The sequence below is a fragment of the Stegostoma tigrinum genome, chromosome 38, assembly GCF_030684315.1.
Source record: "Stegostoma tigrinum isolate sSteTig4 chromosome 38, sSteTig4.hap1, whole genome shotgun sequence".
Lineage (NCBI taxonomy): Eukaryota > Metazoa > Chordata > Chondrichthyes > Orectolobiformes > Stegostomatidae > Stegostoma > Stegostoma tigrinum.
Genome location: NC_081391.1, coordinates 13144339 through 13167569, shown reverse-complemented (window position 1 = coordinate 13167569; position 23231 = coordinate 13144339). Strand labels below are relative to the sequence as shown.

The 23231-nt window shown below is 46.5% G+C and overlaps 1 protein-coding gene and 1 pseudogene across 1 annotated transcript; both read right to left on the bottom strand.

The window, feature by feature from the left end:
• Window positions 1-414: 414 nt before the first annotated feature.
• Window positions 415-14592, bottom strand: LOC132206469 (ferritin, heavy subunit-like). Its single transcript, XM_059640660.1, has 7 exons — window positions 14491-14592; window positions 11715-11861; window positions 10216-10341; window positions 3647-3793; window positions 2114-2239; window positions 1524-1649; window positions 415-516 (listed from the first exon to the last, which is right to left on the bottom strand). Exons 1-7 carry the CDS (start codon window positions 14590-14592, stop codon window positions 415-417), a joined length of 876 nt encoding a protein of 291 aa, XP_059496643.1.
• A 260-nt stretch (window positions 14593-14852) lies between these two features.
• LOC132206468 (ferritin, heavy subunit-like) lies at window positions 14853-22313 on the bottom strand (annotated as a pseudogene).
• Between the last annotated feature and the right edge of the window lie 918 nt (window positions 22314-23231).

Genomic DNA, 23231 nt, shown 5'->3' with positions numbered 1-23231 from the left:
ACTGCTCCTTCAATGTGATCGGGTGAAATCAACCTGCATCAGGAGTAACCCTCCCCGTGGGGGAAGCTCAGAGGAACCAAGGGAGCAGCTTAGTGGGCTCAATGCTGGCTTTAGCAGCAAGAGCCAATCAAATGGCAGCATTTAACCAGGAGCGTTGCTGTGTTATTCCCAGGTCACTATTATCCTGCTGTAGGTGCCATTAAGTGCATCCAGCTCAGGTGAATTTTTTCAAGCAGACTTGGGCTGAATATTCCCAGCTCTGGGCTGGCCGGCCTGAAGTTTATTACTAGGCGTGGTGGGGTTTTTGACCAAGACTTGGCAGAGAGCAAGGAAGTAAACTGAGCAAAGCCACATTAGGACAGCTTTGGATTACTCATGGGAAACGGTTCCCCCCGTGTGAATTCTCTTGTCGAGCTACAATGGGTATTTAATCCACATCCCCGGGGAGAGCAGCACATATTCCTCAGGCGAAGGAACAAATGAACTGGTCACTGTGAGCAACTGCTGATGGCTGTCCTGAGGCAGGCAGTTGGTGGCGGTGGTCAGCAGGGCACACGGCTGGTCTTGGCTTGAACCTCAACTGGCTCACCGAGAATCTTAACTGCATGTGTATTCATTGTACGTGCTGTGAGATAATAGCAAAAAGTGATTTTCCTGCCCACAGGCCCCAACCTCAAGTTCTAGGATGCACTCTCAGCACAAAGTAATAAAAATGATTGGAGTAGAACAGACCAGGTGTGGCAGATCCCAGTTGCTAAGTTTAATATTATTGCTCCCAGCATTGCTGGCTCCTCCACAAGGCTAGAGAGGGGGTCGCTGATGGATCTCTTCCCTTAAGCTCTTGTTGAGGAAAGCTGAGCCAGCCAGCACATAATTTATGTTGGCATCAACTTGTGATTTCAGTTGACTTCAGCATCAGTCTAGGTTGGTGGAGGTTGACAGGGAAGCTATTGCTATGCAAGCTAGACATGAAAATAAGCATCCAACAGCCCTGTTTCTCTGAAAGTGGGTGTCAAGTCTTTCTTTTGCACATGCAGGCGTGTTTTCTCTTTTGAAAACAATACAAAATTTTAGCTGCACGTGTATTCATCATTCCTGGGTGTGAGATAATAGTACAAAGTGATTTTACACCCCACAGGCCCCAACCTCATGCTCTGGCTGGAGGAATAACTTTGATTCATAACAGAGGAAGTTCCTCGGGATTTCCGAGACTGAGGCGGGGGTGTGTTGGAGAGAAGACCAGGGAAATATTTTGTCAAATTATTGATAATTTCATTAGCCAAAATTACAGGCTTGAAGCTCTCAAAAGCTCTTTAATATCAAGGGTCTCAATGATGGACAATAAGCAACATCAATACATTTGATTCATTCCCATTCAGCTGGTACAGCCATTACATTGTTTGCTACAAGTCCCTTCTCCCTGGATGGAGCCAGATTGCCCAGGGTGAAGTGGGGAATGCATTCAGACCAAGCAGACAGTACTCCAGGCCACACTAACTGCTGTCCTCCAGGGAGAGCCTGTCAAACAGGTACTCTCCCATCCCATTCTCAGGGGCTCCCAGGCGCTTCAGGTTGGTGATGTAGTCCCCGAGTTGCTTGATGATCTCCACCTCCTCATCCAAATAGTGAGTCTCCAGGAAGTCACACAGCTGCAACAGAGGAATATGACACTTGGTACATTTATACTATCCAAGACAATTTCAGAATTCCCTCTGCAAGACAGACTTAGCCATGACTAGCTCTGGACAGCCCTGAAAAGCGAGCTAACACCTGGTGAATTTGTGCCAGTGAGGACAACATGTCAGCTGCTGCATCTTGCTGTTTGTGAAATGGAGCTGAGTTGGATTGTGATGGACAATGATCATTCCACTGCAATGATACTAATGAAGAACTCAGTGGCCAACGTCATTTCAGCACTTCCACTAGATTATAGATCAAATTCCCCTTATACCTCATTGATCACTTGGGATCATACTGATTACAATGTTACAATAGTTCAGGAAAGTAATGGATGGAAAGTGTTACATCAGTGAATTTCCAATCCACACAGACCAACCGATGAAATGTTACCCTGAGGGTCTAGCAGTGATGTGAATGAGGAGGTGAAGCTTACATGAGGGTCAGTCTGTGCTGTGGCGAGTTGGTGTAGATCCAGCAAACTCTGGTTCACATTCTTCTCCAGATTCAGGGCAACCTGCATTGCCTGCAGACTGTTACCCCAGTCATCCCTCTCTGGCTTCTGGGGATGGAGAGAAGGACAGGTAAGCTTCAGAAACAGAATCCCTGCAGCATGGGAACTGGCCATTCACCCCATTGAGACCATAACTGCTGAAGAGCATCCCATCTGGTCCCATTCCCACCCTGTTCGTGTAACCTGCATTTCAAGTTGCCAATCCTCTTTTCTACTGTGTGGGGAAGCCATGCTTTGGGATAACGTTTAAATTCTTGTCACAGGCCAGAACCAAACTGGTGCCCCTGGCACTGAGTCAACAGTGCCAACCACTGAGCCAGTGTGCCATCCCTGAAGTCCAGATAAAGAAAACATTAGCTACTTGGTGACTCCTTTCACCTTGCCCCATTTATCCTTGACCTGAAGCCGGAAGCTCAGGAACATATCCTTGTACCACAGGGAATAAATATGTACCAGATTAGTCATTTGCACTAGTGTCCATCTGCTGGAGTCTTAAAAAGGATATTCAGGAGTGAATCCCAAGGGCTGTGGGGGAAGTAGCGGTCGTGTCCCAAGCTTCGGTTGACAAGGCTGAGGTTCAAGTCTCACTTGTGCTTGTGGCCTCATACATGCCCGAGCAGCATGGTCAGAACCATCATTACTTGAATTCATTGTGGGGGGCAGTAAAGTGCTTACAATAAACACAGGATCATCGATCCCTCAATGCTCACACAAGGCAAACTGTGTGTGAAAGGGGACATAGGCCAAGTAACATGTGTTAGTTTGGGGCAGGGTTGTGAGGAACAGCACAGGGACAAGTCCTTTGAACACATTTTATGAAAATTGTTCTTCCGGCCTCTGCTGCATTCTATCGTTGGCCTCACTGGTCAGAAGGACAGGATGGTACTGCAGGGGGTGCTGGTGAGGGTCCCCAGGTTGTTTCGCCAAGACAGAAAATCCATTGAGGAGAGAGATTGGATGGGCTGGGGGGTTTCCTTTGAGCAGGTGAGGCTGAGGTGGTTGTTTGATGGAAGACAAGGAAGTCTGGACAGTAGATGGGGAAAATGTCTTCCCCATGGCAGACACTAAGACCAGAGGGCACAGGTTTGAGGAAGCAGGATAGAGGGGATTGGAGGAAATTTGGTGGGTGAGTTGGGGATCGGAAGAACAAAGTGCTGGAAATGGCTACTGCAGCACTGTTTAAAGGACTAGCTGGGCGAGTGCTAAACACTAGGGTATAGTAGGGCCTGGACCAAGAACAGGGTGAGTACAGTTCGGTCTTTGCTGGGTCAGCATAGGCCTGGTGGACCAGAGGGCTTGCATAAATGCTGAAACACTGGAGATGGAGGAGAGCAAACAGGGAAGCCAAGCAAAAGAACTTCTCACACTCGCTCAGGATCTGAAAATCTTGTCACTGGAGATGACACCGCAAGAGCAGCCATTCCCCCCTGCACTCCCCCACCACCCAACCCCAACCTTCACATCCTGGAGGAGGACTCGGCCTCCACGCTGATTCTGGAATTTCAGCAGCTTTTCTACATGTTCCCGCTTCTCCTGGGACTGATCTTTGAAGAACCGGGAGAAATGGGCGAGGGCAACATCGTCCCGGTCAAAGTAGGACATCTGGAAGATCAAGTTAAAATTACATCAGACATCACTGGCTCACTCCCCATTCCAGTTCTCAACTACAAGACGCAAGGTACTATGTTTTGCCTTTGGGGAAAACTGGAAAAAAAGATGTTGAAACCCTGCTGTAGTCAACGACTAGTAGGGAGCATGTTTTCTGCAAACCCAGGATCAACGAGATTGGGATGTAAGTGTACACATGAACTCTACAAAGGTGTGCTGTCTCCAGTTTGGAGTTTGGCACTAAGATAATGCCGAGGAAAGCCTGCCCAGTAACAGCCTTTGGATCGTTGCAGCAGTGGGTTATTGCTCTGCCTAAATAGTGCAAACTCAGGCTGTCAAAAGCTTGCACCAAGTCACATGACTGAAACAAATTGCAAAACAAATGATCAAATGTCAACTATTAGTGGCCTGTAGATAACGTCACTAGTGAAAACAGTAACCTGGAAAAACACTTGCCCTGACTTTACCCAAACAGGCAAAAAATCCTGTAGGTTTTCAGCCCATGTGACTCATAGCTAAACTGTCACGTTCACAATTCGATGTAAGGGTTTAAGAGCTAATGCTCGCTATTGGAAGCATCAGCTAAGAGTTACATTCTGGGGAAGGACTCCTGAAAAGTTACTTGAATCCTCAAATCCAAATCCACACTCAGGCAAGCAAATATCTGTGGTTTCAGTGGGTAGTTACAAGTTGTGGCAGAAGATAGTCGGGATTTTATCCTTGGGAAGCATGTGCCAGTTGAGTTGGGACACAGTGATTAAACCCCAACAACTGGCTCACCAATAAAGCGGTCCCACCTCCCAAGTGAGGCTTATAGGGACTTAGTCCTCATTACAAGACAACTTCCTTCCAATAGGCACAAGCCCAGAGGGAGATAAATATTCCCCATGTGTCTGTAGAAGGGGAGCTACAACATGCAAGAAGCAGACACCATCCAGGACAGGGCAGCCCACTTCATGGGGACTGCATTCACCACCTCCTTTCAGGGTCCATTACCTACCAGGTCCCCTGCAGCACTCACCAAGGTTACTTCAACACATACCTTCCAAGCACATTCTACTCCTTGGAAGGGCACAGTCACATGACCAACAGGATAGCGGGGACATTTTGTTTTAGGTCAAGCTAAATGATATGGGAACAACCTCCATTTCTTCAATGTCACTGGGCTAATAGCCTCACCACATTCCCGCAGCCCCAGTGTGGGGTGGGGAGGAGAGGGGGCAGAGAGGGGATCCAACATTTCTCACACACGGCAGATCTACTCTCAGTAGGAACGGGATAGGCCACACCCACCTCTTGAATAAATGCAAGTAAAGCCAAGTCAGCCTCAATGAAGGAGATCTACATAAAATAGATACCAGTCACAGACTAGCCTCAGGTTTGTTCAGACTAACAAGGGCCACTGCAACAGGGAAGTTATTGTTATTGTCAGTGTTAAAAAAAATCAGCATGTTTGTTTAGGACCACCACAGAGATCAGGCAAATGAAGTCAGGAAACTTGTGTCAGAAAGAAAACAAAAGCAAGAGGCTTTTACCCTCCAGATACCACTGAAGGCCAACTGGGACCTGAGTTAACATACATCAGTATCCTACACCATCGTGATAGTAACACCACCTCTATCCTGAACTGATATTTAGGTAGGAGCCACAAAACCTCAATCTACTAGATTGTCAGCTTCACTAGAGGCCAGGCAAAGAATTTACTTCAACAGAACAGATTTATATGTTTAACCCCGAGAGACAGCACTCACCAAAGACTGATAGAGATAGGAGGCAGTGAGCTCCACATTAATCTGCTTGTTGACAGCAGCTTCACAATCCTGGTGATAGTTCTGACTGATCTGGGAGGCCATCTTGTGACAATAAATTTCTTTTATTCTCCTCACCACCAAAATAACAAAATTAGGAAGAACAATCAACATCATTCCCGTGGGACTCTATTTATACCCCAGGGGCAGCCCCTCTTTTTATGAAGCAGGAAATGACATCATCAGTGATGGCCAATCACTCTTGATGATCAGTTGATCAGCTGCCACGTCCAATCAGTGCAGGATGGGAACTGGATCCAGAAACGAATCACAGTTGACAACTGGTCGATGATGGAATTGCTGAATGACCTTTCACCTCCTCTACAAGTGCACATTCTGTAAATGTATTTGCCAGAAAATGACAATAAAATATACTCTAAACCTTCACTTGTGTATCTGAGGTTGTGCATTAAGACTCAGTCATCACAGATTTGCACAATTTCGTCGGATTGTTAATCTGAGGGAATAGTCGTCATAACTTTTGAACGTTGGTGTTGGAGCCATAGAATATAGAACATAAAACATAGAACATTACAGCACAGTACAGGCCCTTCGGCCCTCGATGTTGTGCCGACCAGTCATACCGATATGGAGCCCATCTAACCTACACTATTCCATGTACGTCCATATGCTCGTCCAATGACGACTGAAATGTACCTCAAGTTGGTGAATCTACTACCGTTGCAGGCAAAGCGTTCCATTCCCTCACTACTCTGAGTAGAGAAACTACCTCTGAAATCTGTCCTATATCGTTCACACCTCAATTTGAAGCAATGCCCCCTCGTGCTCGCTGTCACCATCCTAGGAAAAAGGCTCTCCTTATCCAACCCTCTAATTATTTCATATGTTTCAATTAAGTCACCTCTCAGCCTTCTTCTCTCGAATGAAAACAGCCTCAAGTCCCTCAGCATTTCCTCGTAAGACCTTCCCTCCATACCAGGCAACATCCTAGTAAATCTCCTCTGCACCCTTTCCAAAGCTTCTACATCCTTCTTATAATGGGGTGACCAGAACTGTACACAATACTCCAAGTGCGGCCTAACCAGAGTTTTGTACAGCTTCGCCATAACCTCTTGGTTCTGGAACTCAATCCCTCGATGAATAAAAGCCAAAACGTTGTATGCCTTCTAAACCACCCTGTCAACCTGGGTGGCAACTTTCAAGGATCTGTGTACATGGACACCGAGATCTCTCTGCTCATCCACACCACCAAGAATCTTACCATTAGCCCTGTACTTTGCCTTCCAGTTACTCCTACAAAAGTGCATCACCTCACACCTGTCTGCATTAAACTCCATTTGCCACTTCTCAGCCCAGCTCTGCAGCTTATCGATGTCTCTCTGCGACCTACAGCATCCTTCGTCACTGTCCACAACTCCACTGACCTTAGTGTCGTCTGCAAATTTACTAACCCATCCTTCTACAAACTCATCCAGGTCATTTATAAAAATGACAAACAGCAGTGGACCCAACACCGACCCTTGCAGTACACCACTAGTAACTGGTCTCCAGGATGAACATTTTCCATCAACTACCACCGTCTGTCTTTTTTCAGCAAGCCAATTTCCAATCCAAACTGCTATATCTCCCACAATTCCATTCCTCCGCATTTTGTACAATAGCCTACTGTGGCGAACCTTATCGAACGACTTGCTGAAATCCATATGCACCACATCAACCGGTTTACTCTCAAATACCTGTTTGCTCACCTTCTGAAAGAACTCAATAAGGTTTGTGAGGCACGACCTTCCCTTCACAAAACCGTGCTGACTATCCCTAACCAATTTATTCTTTTCTAGATAATTATAAATCCTATCCCTTATAACCTTTTTCAACACTTTACCAACAACTGAGGTAAGGCTGACTGGTCTACAATTACCAGGTTGTCTCTACTCCCCTTCTTGCACAGGGGAACCACATTTGCTATCCTCTGAACAGGGGAATGACCTTTGCTATCCTCATCTTTGTAAAATGCCCTGATTTGGTTGATATGAACATTTTCCTATTTCTGTGCAGCAACAGAATAACGTGCTTTTGGATCGTCTGATACAGGCAACCGATGTCCTTTGTAGATCCATTCTGAATCTGCTGTGATCAGCGTGACTTAGGGTCGCATGAAGCCCAGTTTGAAAAGCAAGATGCTAAATGTGCTGAGTGCCTCTTATACACAGTAGGCCTCAGGGTTCTAAGTCTCAGCTGCTGCTAGAAACGTATCGCACGTTGAACATTTCTGTCTCCATGTTTGGTTTTACATTGTTGAAGTTGAATCAGCGCTTAACGCCAGCATGTTTCCAAGGTGACAGTATCTGTTACAGTTTTCATTGCATTCTGTAGAGTGAACAACTCAAAAATTGGGAAGTCAGAGGCAGGGAATTCTGTTGTGATTACACAACTTGTAACTTTCCAAAGCCGGTCCACCATCAATAAGACTGAAGTTAGGAGTGAGTAATGCTGGAACAGTTTTCAATGTTCTGGCTGGAGGCAGCACCAACACCACGCAATGGAGCTCCATGTAAGTCTGTCACCATCCTGACTTGGGAAAATATTCCTGTTTGTGAATGAAAATCCCAGAAGCCCCCCCTCCTCAGCAGCATCATTCCGGTCTCTCCTACACCAGGTGGACTGTAATAACCAGCTCATCACCACCTCCTGAAGTGTAACAGTTGTGAGCACTAAATGTAGCCTTGCCATTGGCACACTCCAGATTGACTGTATATAAAAAGCATGCTGGGACATGGTAGGGGAGTCCAAAACTAGAGGTGGTAGGGGTAATGTTTTCACACACAGGCATGTGGGGTTGGGGGGGTGGAAGAGCTTTTCCCACAGAAAATGGTTTATGTAAAGAATGAGCTGTTATACGAAGCAGGAGAAGTGGGTGCAATTACAGTTGTTAAAAGACATTTGGTGATTTCCAGGGAAAGGCATGGTTGAGGGATATGGGGCAAACAAAACAAATATATTCAGCACCTTAATGACCCACACTCTCCCTAAAGGCTACAGTGTGCACTTGCGCGAAAACTCACGACAATCTCTGGGCTGTCTCTGATCACCCCCTCCCTAACCCATGATAGGACACCTTGAATGATCAAGGAAACAGCTGTACAGGAAAATCAGCATGTCCAGGCATCTTGACTGAAGGAGACAGTCCCCACCTTCGCCAGAAATCCCTGCTCCCTCACTGGGTCAAAAAAAATTTCATCAGCCCATAGAAAGGTTCCAAGAACCAAGGCAGCAGCTTTTTGTACAAACCCTTCAACAGTCAGAGGCCAGTTGTAGCTGCAAGCTTAAACCAAATGTGAGTATTTTGAACCGTGGGCTATCATCCAAGCCCCAGGTCACCAATCCTTGTATTTATGGTATCAAGAGCATCCACTGTCAATCAAGTAGCCCCAGAGAAACTGGAGAGGATTCTCTGGAATGTGACTGTTCAGAATGTTTGGGCTGAATTTCCCCAGCTCAGGGCTGGTGGACTTCCAGTTATGGGGAGGGACTGAGCCCGGGGCGAAGGAAAGAAAGCAAAAAACTGAGGAAGCCACTTGAAGGAATTTTGGATTCCTTCTGGGGAAAGACAAATCGATGCAGTTGAACCAAGATAGTTTAGAAAAACCCAAGGGCCCCTGGGAGGAGCAGCAGACTTCAGTGACAAAGTGAACTGGTCAGCAGGGCCACCAGTTGATGGCTGTACTAAGGGTAGGTCACAGGCCCCATTTGAACTCGAACTGGCTCCCATAGGCCTGGAGTCTGTCCACGGGGGTTGGGGAAAGCAGTGGTGAAGTGAGGCAAGAAAGCTTGCTTGACCAAAGAGAGGTATCAATGGGCTCAAAATGATGCACAGTAACTGAGATCAAGAGATCATTTTATTCATTTCCATTCAGCTGGTACAGCCATTACATTCTTTGCTTCAAGTCCTTTCTCCCTGGAAGGAGACAGATTGGCCAGGGTGAAGTGGGGAATGCATTCAGACCAGGCAGACAGTACTCCAGGCCACACTAACTGCTGTCCCCCAGGGAGAGCCTGTCAAACAGGTACTCTCCCATCCCATTCTCAGGGGCTCCCAGGCGCTTCAGGTTGGTGATGTAGTCCCCGAGTTGCTTGATGATCTCCACCTCCTCATCCAAATAGTGAGTCTCCAGGAAGTCACACAGCTGCAACAGAGGAACATGACACTTGGTACATCAACACTATCCAAGACAACTTCAGAATCCCCACTGAAAAACGTGCATATGAGGGAGATTGTCAGGGATGACTAGAGCCAATGCCTGGAGAAATTGTGCAATGAGGACAACTGCTTTTTAGCAGCTTCATCTTGCTGTTTATTTACTGGAGCAGAGTTGACTTGTGATGGATAAAAGTCATTCCACTGCAGTGGCCCTGAATGAGAATTCAGTGACCAATATCCCCTCAGTCCTCCCCACAGGTTTACAAGTTAAAATACACACTTGGACTCAACTGCTCAGCAATGATTTTGTAATCACTATGGATCTGAAGTGATCCATGTCATCTGCACAAAAACAAAGTCTAACTGAATTTCGAATCCACAAAAGACCAACCAATGAACGTGTTGCCCTGAGGGCCTAGCAGTGAAGTCAATGAGGAGGTGAAGCTTACATGAGGGTCAGTCTGGGCAGTGGCGACTTGGTGTAGATCCAGCAAACTCTGGTTCACATTCTTCTCCAGATCCAGGGCAACCTGCATTGCCTGCAGGCTGCTACCCCACTCATCCCTCTCTGGCTTCTGGAGGAGGGAAAGAAGGACAGTTAAGCTTCAGAATCTCTACAACGTGGATCAGTCTGTAACTGCTCTGAAGAGGATCCCAACTCGTCCTTCTCCCACCCTATTCCTGTAACCCTGCATTTCAGATGGCCAATCCTCTTATACTATGAGGACACCAACGCAGACATGGGGAGGACATGTAAACACCAGCCCCTCACCAGAGGCCAGATCCAGACCTGTGTCCCTAGCACTGAGAACACTGCTCGCCCCTGAGGCAGCCCTGGAGCACAGCTGAAGAACAGTTCCTTCAGAATTGCTTTCACCTTGCCTGTCGGTCCTTGATCTGAAGGAGGAAGTTGAATAACAGGTCATTGTGGGGGATAATGACAAGATTTGCATCAGGGTCCATCTGATGGAATTGTGAGGATATTCACAAGTGAAGCCTAAATGCTGTCATGGTACAGTGTTAGTGCCCCTGTCTCTGGCTGACAAGGCCAAGGTTCAAGTACCACTTGTGCTGGTGGCTTCATACATGCCTGAGCAGGATGATCAGAAACATCACGGCTATTTAATTCATCAAAGGGACAGCGAGGTGTTTGCAAAGTGTGTTGTGCTGCTAACAGTTAAGAAAGGCCCACAACCATAGATCCCTCAAAGTTCAGACAATGTCAACAGGGTGTAACAGTGACAGAGGGCAAGCAACCTCTATTAGTTTGGTGGGGTGGAACAGGAAGGGGACCAGTCTTCACAGTTTGTTTTTCTGGTCACCACATTATTCCCTCTTGGGCCTCAACAGTCACAAGGACAGGATGGCACTGCAGGGGGATGCTGGTGAGGTTGCCCAAGAGCCATTGATTGGAAGTTAGAAAGGCTGGGATTTTCTGTGGAGCAGGAAAGGCTGAGGGAGTGACCTGATGTAATTATTGGAGAGAGTGGCGAGTTGATGGAATGTCTTCCCCATGGCAGACAGCAAGACCAGAGAGAATACAGGTTTGTGGAGTAAGCAGGTTAGAGGGGATTGGAGGAAACTCTCTTCACCCTCCTCACCCACTCCGAGGGGGAGTTAGAAATATGAGACGAACCACATAAAGGTTTGGATGGTGGTGGAGACAGCCAGCTACTCCAGATCAGTTTAAGGCCTTGCTGGACATGTACTTAGTGCCAGGACAGTGGCCTGTGGACCAAGGGCAGGTAAATGGGATTAATGTGGTTTAGTGTTTGTGGGGTCAGTATAGACATGGTGGGCCAAAGGGCTTCTTTCTACACTGGCTTCAAAAAGGAGATCAAACAGGCTGAACAAAGTTTTGACTCAAATGAAAACCTTGTCACTGACTTGAAACCACACCACAAGAGCAGCCATGACCATCCCATCCCCCAGCCCAACCAACTCCAACCTTCACATCCTGCAGGAGGACTCCGCCTCCACGCTGATTCTGGAATTTCAGCAGCTTCTCTGCATGTTCCTGCTTCTCCTGGGACTGATGTTTGAAGAACCGGGAAAAATGGGGAAGGGCAACATCGTCCCGGTCAAAGTAGGACATCTTGAAGGGAGAACAAGGTAAAGCCCATTAACAAGTCATGGTCCAATTTCAGTTCAGAACTATAGGGCTACTTGAGCATTCTAAAAAAGTCAAACTGACAGTAAGCTGTTCAGTACCTGATGCATTAACAATTCAGAACCCAGTTTTGAACAGTTGCTGTTGAATTGGAAAAAATCAAAACAATCCCAGCTTCCTCTAGATAAGCTGTAAATACCATGTGTTTTATTTTGGTTTGAAACTCCTGGTAAATTGCTCAAGGGGGTCTAGCACAGCATTTGGTGAGAACAAATGTGAATTGATGTTTTTACTGATTAACCTCCACCAGAAACGGGATAAATTAGTGATTGAATAGGGTTTCAAGAAATGCCAGGAGCTGGAGTGCAGGATGTACACCAATAGAACAGCTGCAGGGCACTGTATTGCTCCTTTGACAAAGGCCAGAAAAGTCCAAAGGAAAGCCTGCCAAGGGACAGCCTTTGGATTGTTGCATCTAAAACAGCTGTACTGACTCAGACTGTTGGGAACTTGTACCATTACCCATGAAAGAAACAAACTGATCACATCACAAATATGACAGTGACCTGCAGATCAACTACTCTCCAGAGGAGATCACTCATTAAAACAATAACCTGGAAAAACCACTGTTGACTTAATCCAACAGGCAAAGTCCTGTAGATTTCTAAACTAGGATGTTCACAATTCAACATATTCAGGTTTAACAGGTCTGCTATTGGAAGCAGCCATTTAGAATCACATTCTTACGAATCCTGCTGAAAAAAGTTGCTTTAATTCTCAAATGCAAACACCCAAGCACAATTTATCATTGTCATTTAAATGGGCACTTGGAAGATGTAGAATGGTAGGGATTTCATTCCTGGCACATGCTTACAAGGTGTGTTAGGACAATGGGTCAGCGATTGAAACCCAACTGCTGGCTCAATGAAAGCCGTTCCCACCTCCCAAAGTGGGGCTGACAGGGACTTGATCCTCATCATGACAGGACTTCCTGCTGACAGGCACGAGCCCAGACAGCACCCTGCAACACTCACTTAGGTTACTTCTAACACCTTCTAAACACATTCTACCCCTTGGAAGGGCACAGGCACTCCACCACCTGGGGAAAAAGGGGCCAGTTAGTTTAGAGTCAGGCCAAACAACAGGGATAAGCTTCTTTCCATAGTCACTGGGTCAGTACCCTCAGCACATTCTCAGCCCCATGGCAGTGCTGTGCCTTTGAAAAGCTCCAACACTTGACATACAGACAGCCCACACCCACCCCATCAGTATGAAAAAAAGCAAAGTAGATCTGCTTAATCAGATACCAGTCACAACCTCACCCAGTTTGATCTGAACTTCAAACATAACAGCACAGTACAGGCCCTTCATGTTGCACCAACTTGTCATACCGATCAAGCCCATCTAACCTACACTATTCCATGTAAGTCCATATGCTAAAGTCAAATGACGACTTAAGTGTACCTAAAATTGGCAAATCTACTACTGTCGCAGGCAAAGCATTCCATTCCCTTGCTACCAAGTAAAGAAACTAACTCTGACATCTGTCCTATATCTATCACCCCTCAATTTAAAGCTATGACCCCTCATGCTCGCCATCACCATCCACAGAAAAGGCTCTCCCTATCTACCCCTCTGATTATTTTATATCTTTCAATTAAGTCACCTCTCAACCTTCTTCTCTCCAATGAAAACAGCCTCAAGTACCTCAGCCTTTCCTCATAAGGCCTTCCCTCCATACCAGGCAACATCCTAGTAGATCTCCTCTGCACCCTTTCCAAAGCTTCCACATCCTTATAATGCAGCAACGAGAACTGTACACAATACTCCAAGTGCTGCCACACCAGAGTTTTGTACAGCTTCACCATAACCTCTTGGTTAGAGAATTCAATCCCTCTGTTAATAAAAGCCAAAACACTGCCTTAACAGCCCTGTCAACCTGGGTGGCAACTTTCAAGGATCTGTGTACGTGGACACCAAGATCTCTCTGCTCAACTACACTACCAAGAATCTTACCATTAGCGCTGTACTTTGCCTTCCGGTTACTCCTACCAAAGAGCATCACCTCACTTGTCTGCATTAAACTCCATTTGCCACCTCTCAGCCCATCACTGTAGGGCTAGAACAAGCCTATTCTAAGCTGATTGCAATAGGAAACCAAGATTCTCATTATCAATTGGCAGGTTTACTTCAGATCCCCACAAAATTCAAATAGAAACAAGGATACAAGAGGGAAAAGAAAAGCAGTGACTAGCTGATGGTGCTTCCATTCCCACAATGGTGAGTCCCAATTCATTTTTAAATTAGTTCCCTCAAGTTTCAAACAGTCACAGGAAGCGATAATTACCACCAGTCACAGCACCATCATGGGACAGGCAAGTAACTACAAGAACACTCCACCCTCCACATCTCACTGACAACCAACTGGGACCCAAGTTAGAGTAACATTAGACACCAAACTATTGTTACAGTAACATCACACTCATCCTGCATTGAGAAAGAGGTAGGAGCCACAAAACTCAGTCTATAAGATAGACAACTTAATTACATCCAAGGGGAAGAGTTCACTTCAACAGAACAGAAGTATGTTTCACCCAACAGAGACTCCACTCACCAAAGACTGATAGAGATAGGAGGCAGTGAGCTCCACATTAATCTGCTTGTTGACAGCAGCTTCACAATCCTGGTGATAGTTCTGACTGATCTGGGAGGCCATCTTATGAAGGAAAAGCTTGCTTTATTTTCCTCACCACCAAAATAACAAAGCTAAGAGCAACAGTAAACATCCCTGCCGTGGGACTCTATTTATACTCCAGGAGCCAACACTCATTTTCTGAAGCAGGAAATGAGATCATCAGTGATGGCCAAACACTCTTGTTAATCACTTGATCAGCTGCCACATCCAATCAGTGCAGGATGGGAATTGGATCCAGAAACCGATCAGAATTGACAACTGGTCGATGATAGAATTGCTGCTTAACCTTTGACCTCCTGCACAAGTACAAATTCGGTAAGTATATCAACCTAAAAATGACAATAAAATATACTCTACAACTTCACTTGAGTATCTGAGGTTAACTATTAAGACACGCTCATCACAGATTTGCTGAATTCTGTCAGTTTGTTACTCTGAGGGATTTGTCTTCATATGTTTCGAATGACAGTGTTGGAGTCCATTGCAAAATGGCTAGATTTTGTTGACATTAAACATTTTCCTCCTGCTGTGCATCAACAGAATGAATGTGCTTTTGGGTCATCTAGTACGTGTAACTGATGTACTTTGTGGATCCATTCTGAACCTGCTGTGATCTCCTTGACATTGGGTCTCATGAAGCCCAGTTTGAAAGGCAATCGTTAAATGTGCTGAGTGTCTCCTTCTACACAGTAGGCCTTAGGCCTCCCTGTCTAAATTGCTGCTGGAAATGTGTAGCACAGGCAACCTTGACTGTGTTGCATGGAGCAGCCTCCCATGGACTGGTGGCCTGTGAGGCTTTGGGAATTGAAGATGTTGGGGTATGATCACAGCACTGATGTACAGACTGGTGGAAGCAAGTTACTTTGTCTCAATATCTGCTTCAAATGCCAGGTTGCAGTCTCGTCCTATTAGATTAACTTACAAGTATGAATATTATACATAAACCATGGTCTGAGATCACACCTTGTGAATCGTCATGGGTTTAAGAGCAAGTCAGATGCGAGGAATTCTGTTGTGAATAACTCAACTGCTGACTTTGCAAAGCCTGTCCATCATCGTCAAAACCACAGTTAGGAAGTGTTAATGAATACTTTACAATTTGCTGACTCAATGCAGCCCCAACATTGCTCAAGCAGCTCCATGTAAATCCGTCACCATCCTGACTTGGAACAATACCCCTGCTTGTGACTGAAAATCCCAGAAGCCCCTCCTCAGCAGCATCATTCCGGTCTCGCTGACACCAGGTGGACTGTAATAAGCAGCTCATCACCACCTCCTGAAGTGTAACAGTTGCTGAGCACTAAATGTAGCCTTGCCACTGGCACACTCAAGGTTGACGGTATGTAAAAAGCATGCTGGGACATGGTAGGGGAGTCCAAAACTAGAAGACATGGGTTTGAGGGGAAAGATGTGAAAGGGAACCAGAAGGCCAACTCTATCCTCACAGAGGGTGATCTGTATATGGAATACACTGTCAGAGGAAGTGGCATAATTAGAACATTTGAAAGCCATCTGCTGATTTACATGGAAAGGAATGGCATTAAAGGGAAATGGGCCAAACGTGGAAACCTCATCAGCAGGGGCAATGGGGTCTATTTCTGTAATGAATGTGTTTGCGACTCTCATCATATGCAACAGGGTGCTTCTGTTTTTGTTACTTTAGGTGGCATGGTTTCTTAATGACGAGCACTACTGCTGCATAGTGCCCGGGACCCACATGTCATTCCAGTCATGGGCAACTCTCAGGAGGCTGCACATCCTCCCCGTGTCTGTGGGGGTTCCTTCCCTCCCACAGTCCAGAGATATGCAGTTTATTTTGGAACGGCTGTGGGATAGAAAGATTGGGGGCAAGAAGACAGGGTGTGTTTGAACAAGATGCTGTTCAGAGGATCAGTGCAGACTAAAGGGGCTGAACAACCTCTTCCCGCACTGCGGGGATTCTACAGCCAAGACTCAGGATTGTTTGAAATAAAACACTTTATGTAGTGGAACAAATACATTCAGTGCCTGAACGACCCACACCTTCAGTGAAGGCTGCAGCGTGCACTCGCTACAAAACTCCCTGAAACAATCCTCAGGCTGTCTCCGATAACCCCCTCCTCAACCCATCATCTCTCTGACACCTCGAAAAGGTAAAGGAAGCAGCTGCACAGGAAAGTCAGCATCTCCAGTTCTCCTCCCTGAGTCACACTGTTCCTTCAATGTGATCGGTTGTAATCTACCTGCATCAGGAGTAACCCTCCCCGTAGGGGAAGCACAGAGGAACCAAGGGAGCAGCTTAGTGCACTCAATGCTGCTTTTAGCAGTAAGAGCCAATCAAATGGCAGCATTGAACCACGAGTGTTGCTGTGTTACTCCCAAAGACACACTGATCCTGCTGTAAGTGGTATTGAGTTCATACATGAGCATGTAACAGTTCAGGATAATTTCCTGAGCCAACTCCATGGAAAATGGGTGCTGTCAATGTTGGGGCTGAATTTTCCCAGCTGTCGACTGGCAGGGTGGAAGTTTATTGCTAGGAGTGGGGTGGTGGGAGGGGTGAGAAAAGGAATGAAGGTGTTGGAACAGGTCAGAGAAAGTAAACTGACAAAAGCCACATTAGGCCAGCTTCAGAATGCTCCTAGGAGAATTGACTCGAGGCTAAGGGTAATTACGCCAAGGTCCCTTCAGGGTAGCAGCATATTTAACTCCCATGAAAAGAGGAATGAACCGTTCAGTGCAATCAACTACAGTAGGCTGGAACAAGGCAGGGTAGGTCACAGCCCACCAGTACTGGCCTGGGTTTGAACCTTCACTCGCTCCCAGTAACTTTAGGCTGTGTCCACATGGGATAAAGGCAGCAAATGAAAAACAGAATATGCTGGTCATGTCAGGGCCCATTGGGAGGATACGAGTCAGGTTGAACTCATCTCAGTCCCAACTGAGCTGTTTCCTGCACCTGGGTAGAAAGCAGAGCCTGATATCTCTTCCCATAGGCCTATTGGTGAAAGCCGACAGCATCCAGCTGTCTGAATGATGGACAAGAACCAAGATAAACACATCATTTTATTCATTTGCATTCAGCTGGTACAGCCATTACATTCTTTGCTACAAGCCCCTTCTCCCTGGAAGGAGACAGGTTGTCCAGGGTGAAGTGGGGACTGCATTCAGACCAAGCAGACAGTACTCCAGGCCACACAAACTGCTGTCCTCCAGGGAGAGCCTGTCAAACAGGTACTCTCCCATCCCATTCTCAGGGGCTCCCAGGCGCTTCAGGTTGGTGATGTAGTCCCAAAGTTGCTTGATGATCTCCTCCTCCTCATCCAAATAGTGGGTCTCCAGGAAGTCACACAGCTGCAACAGAGGAATTATGGCAACTTGGTACATTTGCATGATCCAGGAAATTTTCAGAATTCCCACTGCGAAACAGACCCCACCATAACTGGCCCTCGACAGCTGGAAAAGCCACTGACATCTAGGAGATGTTGCGCCAGTGAGGACAGTAACGTTCCAGATGCACCTTCTTGTTTGTGAAATGGAGCTGAGCTGAACTGTGACAGACGATGATCATTCTAATGCAAGTGGCCCTGAGAGTGAATTCATTGGCCAACATCACTCCTGGTAGTGAATCCAAATTCCCATTTCAGCTCATAGCTGAGCTGCTTTGATGTTGATTAAATGAACATACTGTTCAGATATTACATTGTGATCCAAGTATCCGAGTGAATTTTAATCTACAAAAGACCAATGAGGTGTTGCCCTGAGGGCCCAGCAGTGATCAGAATGAGGTGGTGGGAAGGCTCACATGAGGGTCAGTCTGGGCTGTGGCGACTCGGTGCATATCCAGCCAACTCTGGTTCACATTCTTCTCCAGATCCAGGGCGACCTGCATTGCCTGCAGGCTGTTACCCCACTCATCCCTCTCTGGCTTCTGGGGATGGAGAGAGGACAGGTAAGCTTCACAATCTCTGCAGCATGGGAACAGGCTATTTGAGTCATGGTGACAATAACCAAGGTCACAACATCATTTTATTCATCCCCAATCGGCAGGTACAGCCACTACATTTGTCGCTACAAGTCCCTTCTTATTCGTGTAACCCTGCATTTTAAATGGCAATCCTTCTAACCCACACATCATTGAACCGTGAAGCCAATGTGGACATGGCAAGAGCAAGTAAACGTCAGTCATTCACTGGAGCCTAGAACCAAGAACCAAACTTGGATCCCTGGCACTGAGGCATGCATGGGAAACACTGAGTCACTGTGCCATCCCTGAGGAGCAGCCACTCTCTACCACCCAACTCCCCCCACCCCAAAAACCCAACACCAACCTTCACATCCTGGAGGAGGACTGCCTCCATGCTGATTCTGGAATTTCAGCAGCTTCTCTGCATGTTCCTGCTTCTCCTGGGACTGATCTTTGAAGAACTGGGAGACATGGGGGAGGGCAACATCATCCCGGTCAAAGTAGGACATCTGGGAGAAAACAAGTTACAACCATTAAACATCATACAATTGGTGCCAGACATGACTGGTTTAGCCTTCAATCAAATTGAGAAGTCAATAAACATGACTTTTTTGAATACATCAAGGTGGATGAGAACCATTGTCCAATGAGCCAGTGGCTCCAGTTCAAGGATCATCAAGAACAACCCTCGCCTCCTCCTGGTAACCAGGCAAACACTTTTTAAAATTCCTTGACAAAAACCTGAGGTGCCCAGGCCTGTTCTTGTCTGTAGAGAGAAGAACATTTCCACTCTAAGCACCATCAGAATTGGATGAAGTTCGTGACTGAACAGGGTTTAAGGAAATGCCAGGAGCTGGAGTTCCACATGTAGTTGTGTGGAAGAGCAGCCGATACCTCCTACCACCCCGCCCTTGATCATGACTCCACCCCTGACCACCAAACCATCTCCTCGTCCATCTACAACCTCACTGGAGATGACCTCCCACCCACAGCCTCCAACCTCATCCATTCCCCATGGAGATAGCCGAAGGCCCTCTGCTTCTCTCATCCTGCAGGCCTGACTGGTCCTCATTCACCAACAACCTTGTCCACTAGCCAACTCATCCTCACCCCTAACTTCTCCTTCAATTCCTCCCACCTCCTACAGAGGAAGGGGGTGGCCATAGGTACCTGCATGGGCCCAGGCTGTGCCTGCTTCTGTTAGGATATGTGGAACAATCCTTCTACAGGGAGATGGGCCATAAACTCCACATCTTCCTCCATTACATCCCACAAGGAGCTTGAACGGTTCCTCTAATTCATTAGAGCCTTCTACCTCAACCTTAAGTTTGTCGATCAATCTTTGATCTATTTCAAACCTACTGACTCCTACAGCTACCTAGAATACACCTTACCCACCTTCCTGTGGAAGGAAAACGCCATCCCCTAATCCAATTCCTTCACCTCCAGCCCTGAGGGGAGGCATTCTACTCCTGGGCATCCCAGATGTCCTCGTTTTCCGAGGGAGCGTAACTTCCCTTTAGTGGAAGAAAAACACAACCGGTCTTGCATCTTATCCCGCACACAACCAAAACAGAATCCTCTCATCCTTCAGTACCACCTCAATGACAGGATCCAGTGCAGCATCCTCTGGCACTTATCCCATCTACGATCTGACAAAGACATTTTTTTACCTCCCCAACCTTAGCTGCCTTCTGGAGAGACCACTGATTCCCTTGTCCATTCCACTAGCCAGGGCTTTTTTCCTGCCACACAGATTGTGCTACACCTCCCCTCATCCCAGGCCCCAAGACCTTCCACATCAAGAAGAAGTGGACCTACACATCTGCAGTGAGATATACTGTACCCACTGTTCCTAACGTGTCCTCCTCTACATCAGGAAAGCCGAGCAGAGGCTTGACACCACTTTGTGGAGTGCCTATGCTGGGCTCGTGATCAGCAGCTGCACCTCCCAGTCACAAACTACTTCCCCTCCAGAGGAGCAGGAGGGGACAGTTGATGTTCATTCTGGGCCTCCAATGCCACCCAAAGGTTGCAGGAACAGCACCTTGTATTCTGCTTGGGAACCCTGCAGCCCAATGGTATCAGTGAGGACTTAAGCTGAAAGATCTCCCTTCCCCCAGTCACAGCTCAGCTAGTCCCCACCTCCCTAACTTGTCCATCCTTCCTCCCACCTACTTCCCCACACCACCCCACCCCACCTCCCCCGCCACCTCAAACCCCATCCCCACCTCCCTGGACAGGCCTACCCAACTCACTTGACTTTATTGGCTCCATCCTTACCTCAGACCGGAGTCTCCTCACCACCTGTTTCTTGATCCCTCATCCATCCACCTCCCCACCCCTTGCTATTTCAGGGACCTCTTCCCCTCCCCATTTCTCAAGGGTCCAGGCCCAAAACATCAGCTTCCCTGCTCCCCCGATGCTGCTTGGCCTGCTGTGTTCATCCAGCTCTACACCTTGTTAGAGCAGGTTATCTAGTTCCTACTGATCAGGCTGAGAAGTTTCTTTTGTCTAAAAACAGTTATGCAACTTTCTCTGACTTTACTTGGGTAGCTGCATCTTACAGATGTACAATAGTGGGTTGTTTGGGCACATGCTGCCCAATTGATATGGGACACCACTGACAGTTAAGACCCAACAGGCTTATTGGTGATAGCTGTTCCCACCTGCTAAAGGGAAGGGTACAGGGATTTCATCCTGAAAGCGTGGGAAGAGAATGCTTCTCAGTGATAAGCCCCACGAGGGATGAATATTCTCCCTTTTTCCCCCCAAGAAGTGGAGCTGCAACATGCACAAAGCAGACACTATGCAGGACAGAGCAGCCCACCTCATTGAAGGGAGTGAGTGAATGCACTCCTAGTGTCCACTATCTACCAGGTACCTAGCAGCCTTCAAAAGCTGCTTCAACATTTCCAAACCATTATAGCCTGCCATTTTGAGAGGCCATAGGCACAGTGCTCCCTGGAGAAAGGCACCATTTCCCATACCGTGGGAATTTGAAACTCCAATTCTTCACCTTTTTTGGTGAAGTGAAGACCTCAGGTTATTCCAGACACCCTGTGCATGCACTCACAGGAGAGCATTGATGTATTGGAGGAATGGACAACAAGTGACTTCCTGACCACTAACAGTCCATTCATGAACTGAGAATGCAGAAAGCCAACTAGTCCACATCTGAGGCCTCCTCAATGCAAGTTACACGTGCATATGCTCAGAGAAGCCAGTCACTGCCATCATTCTCCATCACAGAATGGAAACTGGCATGATGTGTATTTAGGATCAGAGCACAAAGTAAGTGTGATCAAGGTATATTAAAATGTTACAGGATGACTAGCCAAGGGGTGCATACAACTCCCAACACCATTACATCTAATTTTAGTAAAGTCTGGTCAATTCTGGGGAGGAAAATGACAGTTACCACCAGGCAAAGGCCTGGCAGTAAATTGTAAAATAATTCACAGAACAATTTGCCCTCCATCTATCACTCAATCCCAGCTGGTGAATTAGATACTGTACATCAATATCAAAATCCATTGTTACCAAAGGGCATCACATTTATCCCAAAATGATTTTTAAAGGTGCAAACTGAAACACCTCAAATCTACAAGACTATGAAGTTAATTTGAAACAAGAGGATCAGCTCATTTTTGCAGAATAGATTTAATTTTAACTCCATCAAGACAAAACTCACCAAAGACTGATAGAGATAGGAGGCAGTGAGCTCCACATTAATCTGCTTGTTGACAGCAGCTTCACAATCCTGGTGATAGTTCTGACGAATCTGGGAGGCCATTTTATGAAGAAAATAGCTTTCCTTTTCCTCCAAAATCAAATAACAAACTTGGAAAGATAACCAACTACACCATAAACATCACTCTCTTGGGACATTTTTTTTACTCGAGCAGCAGCCCTTTATTTTCTTGAGCAGGAAATGAGATCATCAGTGATGGTCGATCACTCTCGTTCATCAATTGATCAGCTGCCACGTCCAATCAGTGCAGGATGGGAATTGGATCCAGAAAACGATCAGAATTGACAACGGGTCGATGATAGAATTGCTGACTGACCTTTGACCTCCTGCACAAGTGCAAATCCTGGAAATATTTCTCTGTGAAAATGACAATAAAATATACTCTAAAACTTCAAGATTGTATCTGAAATTATATCTTAAGACACACTCATCACAGATTGGCAGAATTCTGTCAGTTTGTTACTCTGAGGGATTAGTCTTTGTACTTGTTGAATAACAGCGTTGGAGCCCATTGAAAAATGGCCAGATTTTGTTAACAGTAAACATTTTCTTATTGCTGTGCCGCGACAGAAACAATGTGCTTTTGGGTTACCTCATACAGGAAGCTCATTCCTTTGTGGATCCATTCTGAATCTGCTGTGATCTCCTTGACGTTGGGTTCATGAAGTGCAGTTTGAAAAGCAAGGTGCTAAATGTGCTGAGTGCCTCTCCTGCATAGTAGACCTCACACCTCCCTGTCTACATTGCTGCTGGAAATGTATAGCACATGCAAACTTTCTTTCGCAAAGTTTGGTTTTTAATTGAATGAAGTAAATCGAGAGCTTAAGTCCAGCATGTTTCCAAGTGGAGAGTTGCTGGTCCTGTTTACATTACATTCTGTAGAATGTATGGCTCAGAAACTGCGTTGAATGGAGCAGCCTCCCATGGACTGGTGGTCTGTGAGGCTTTGGGAATTGAGGA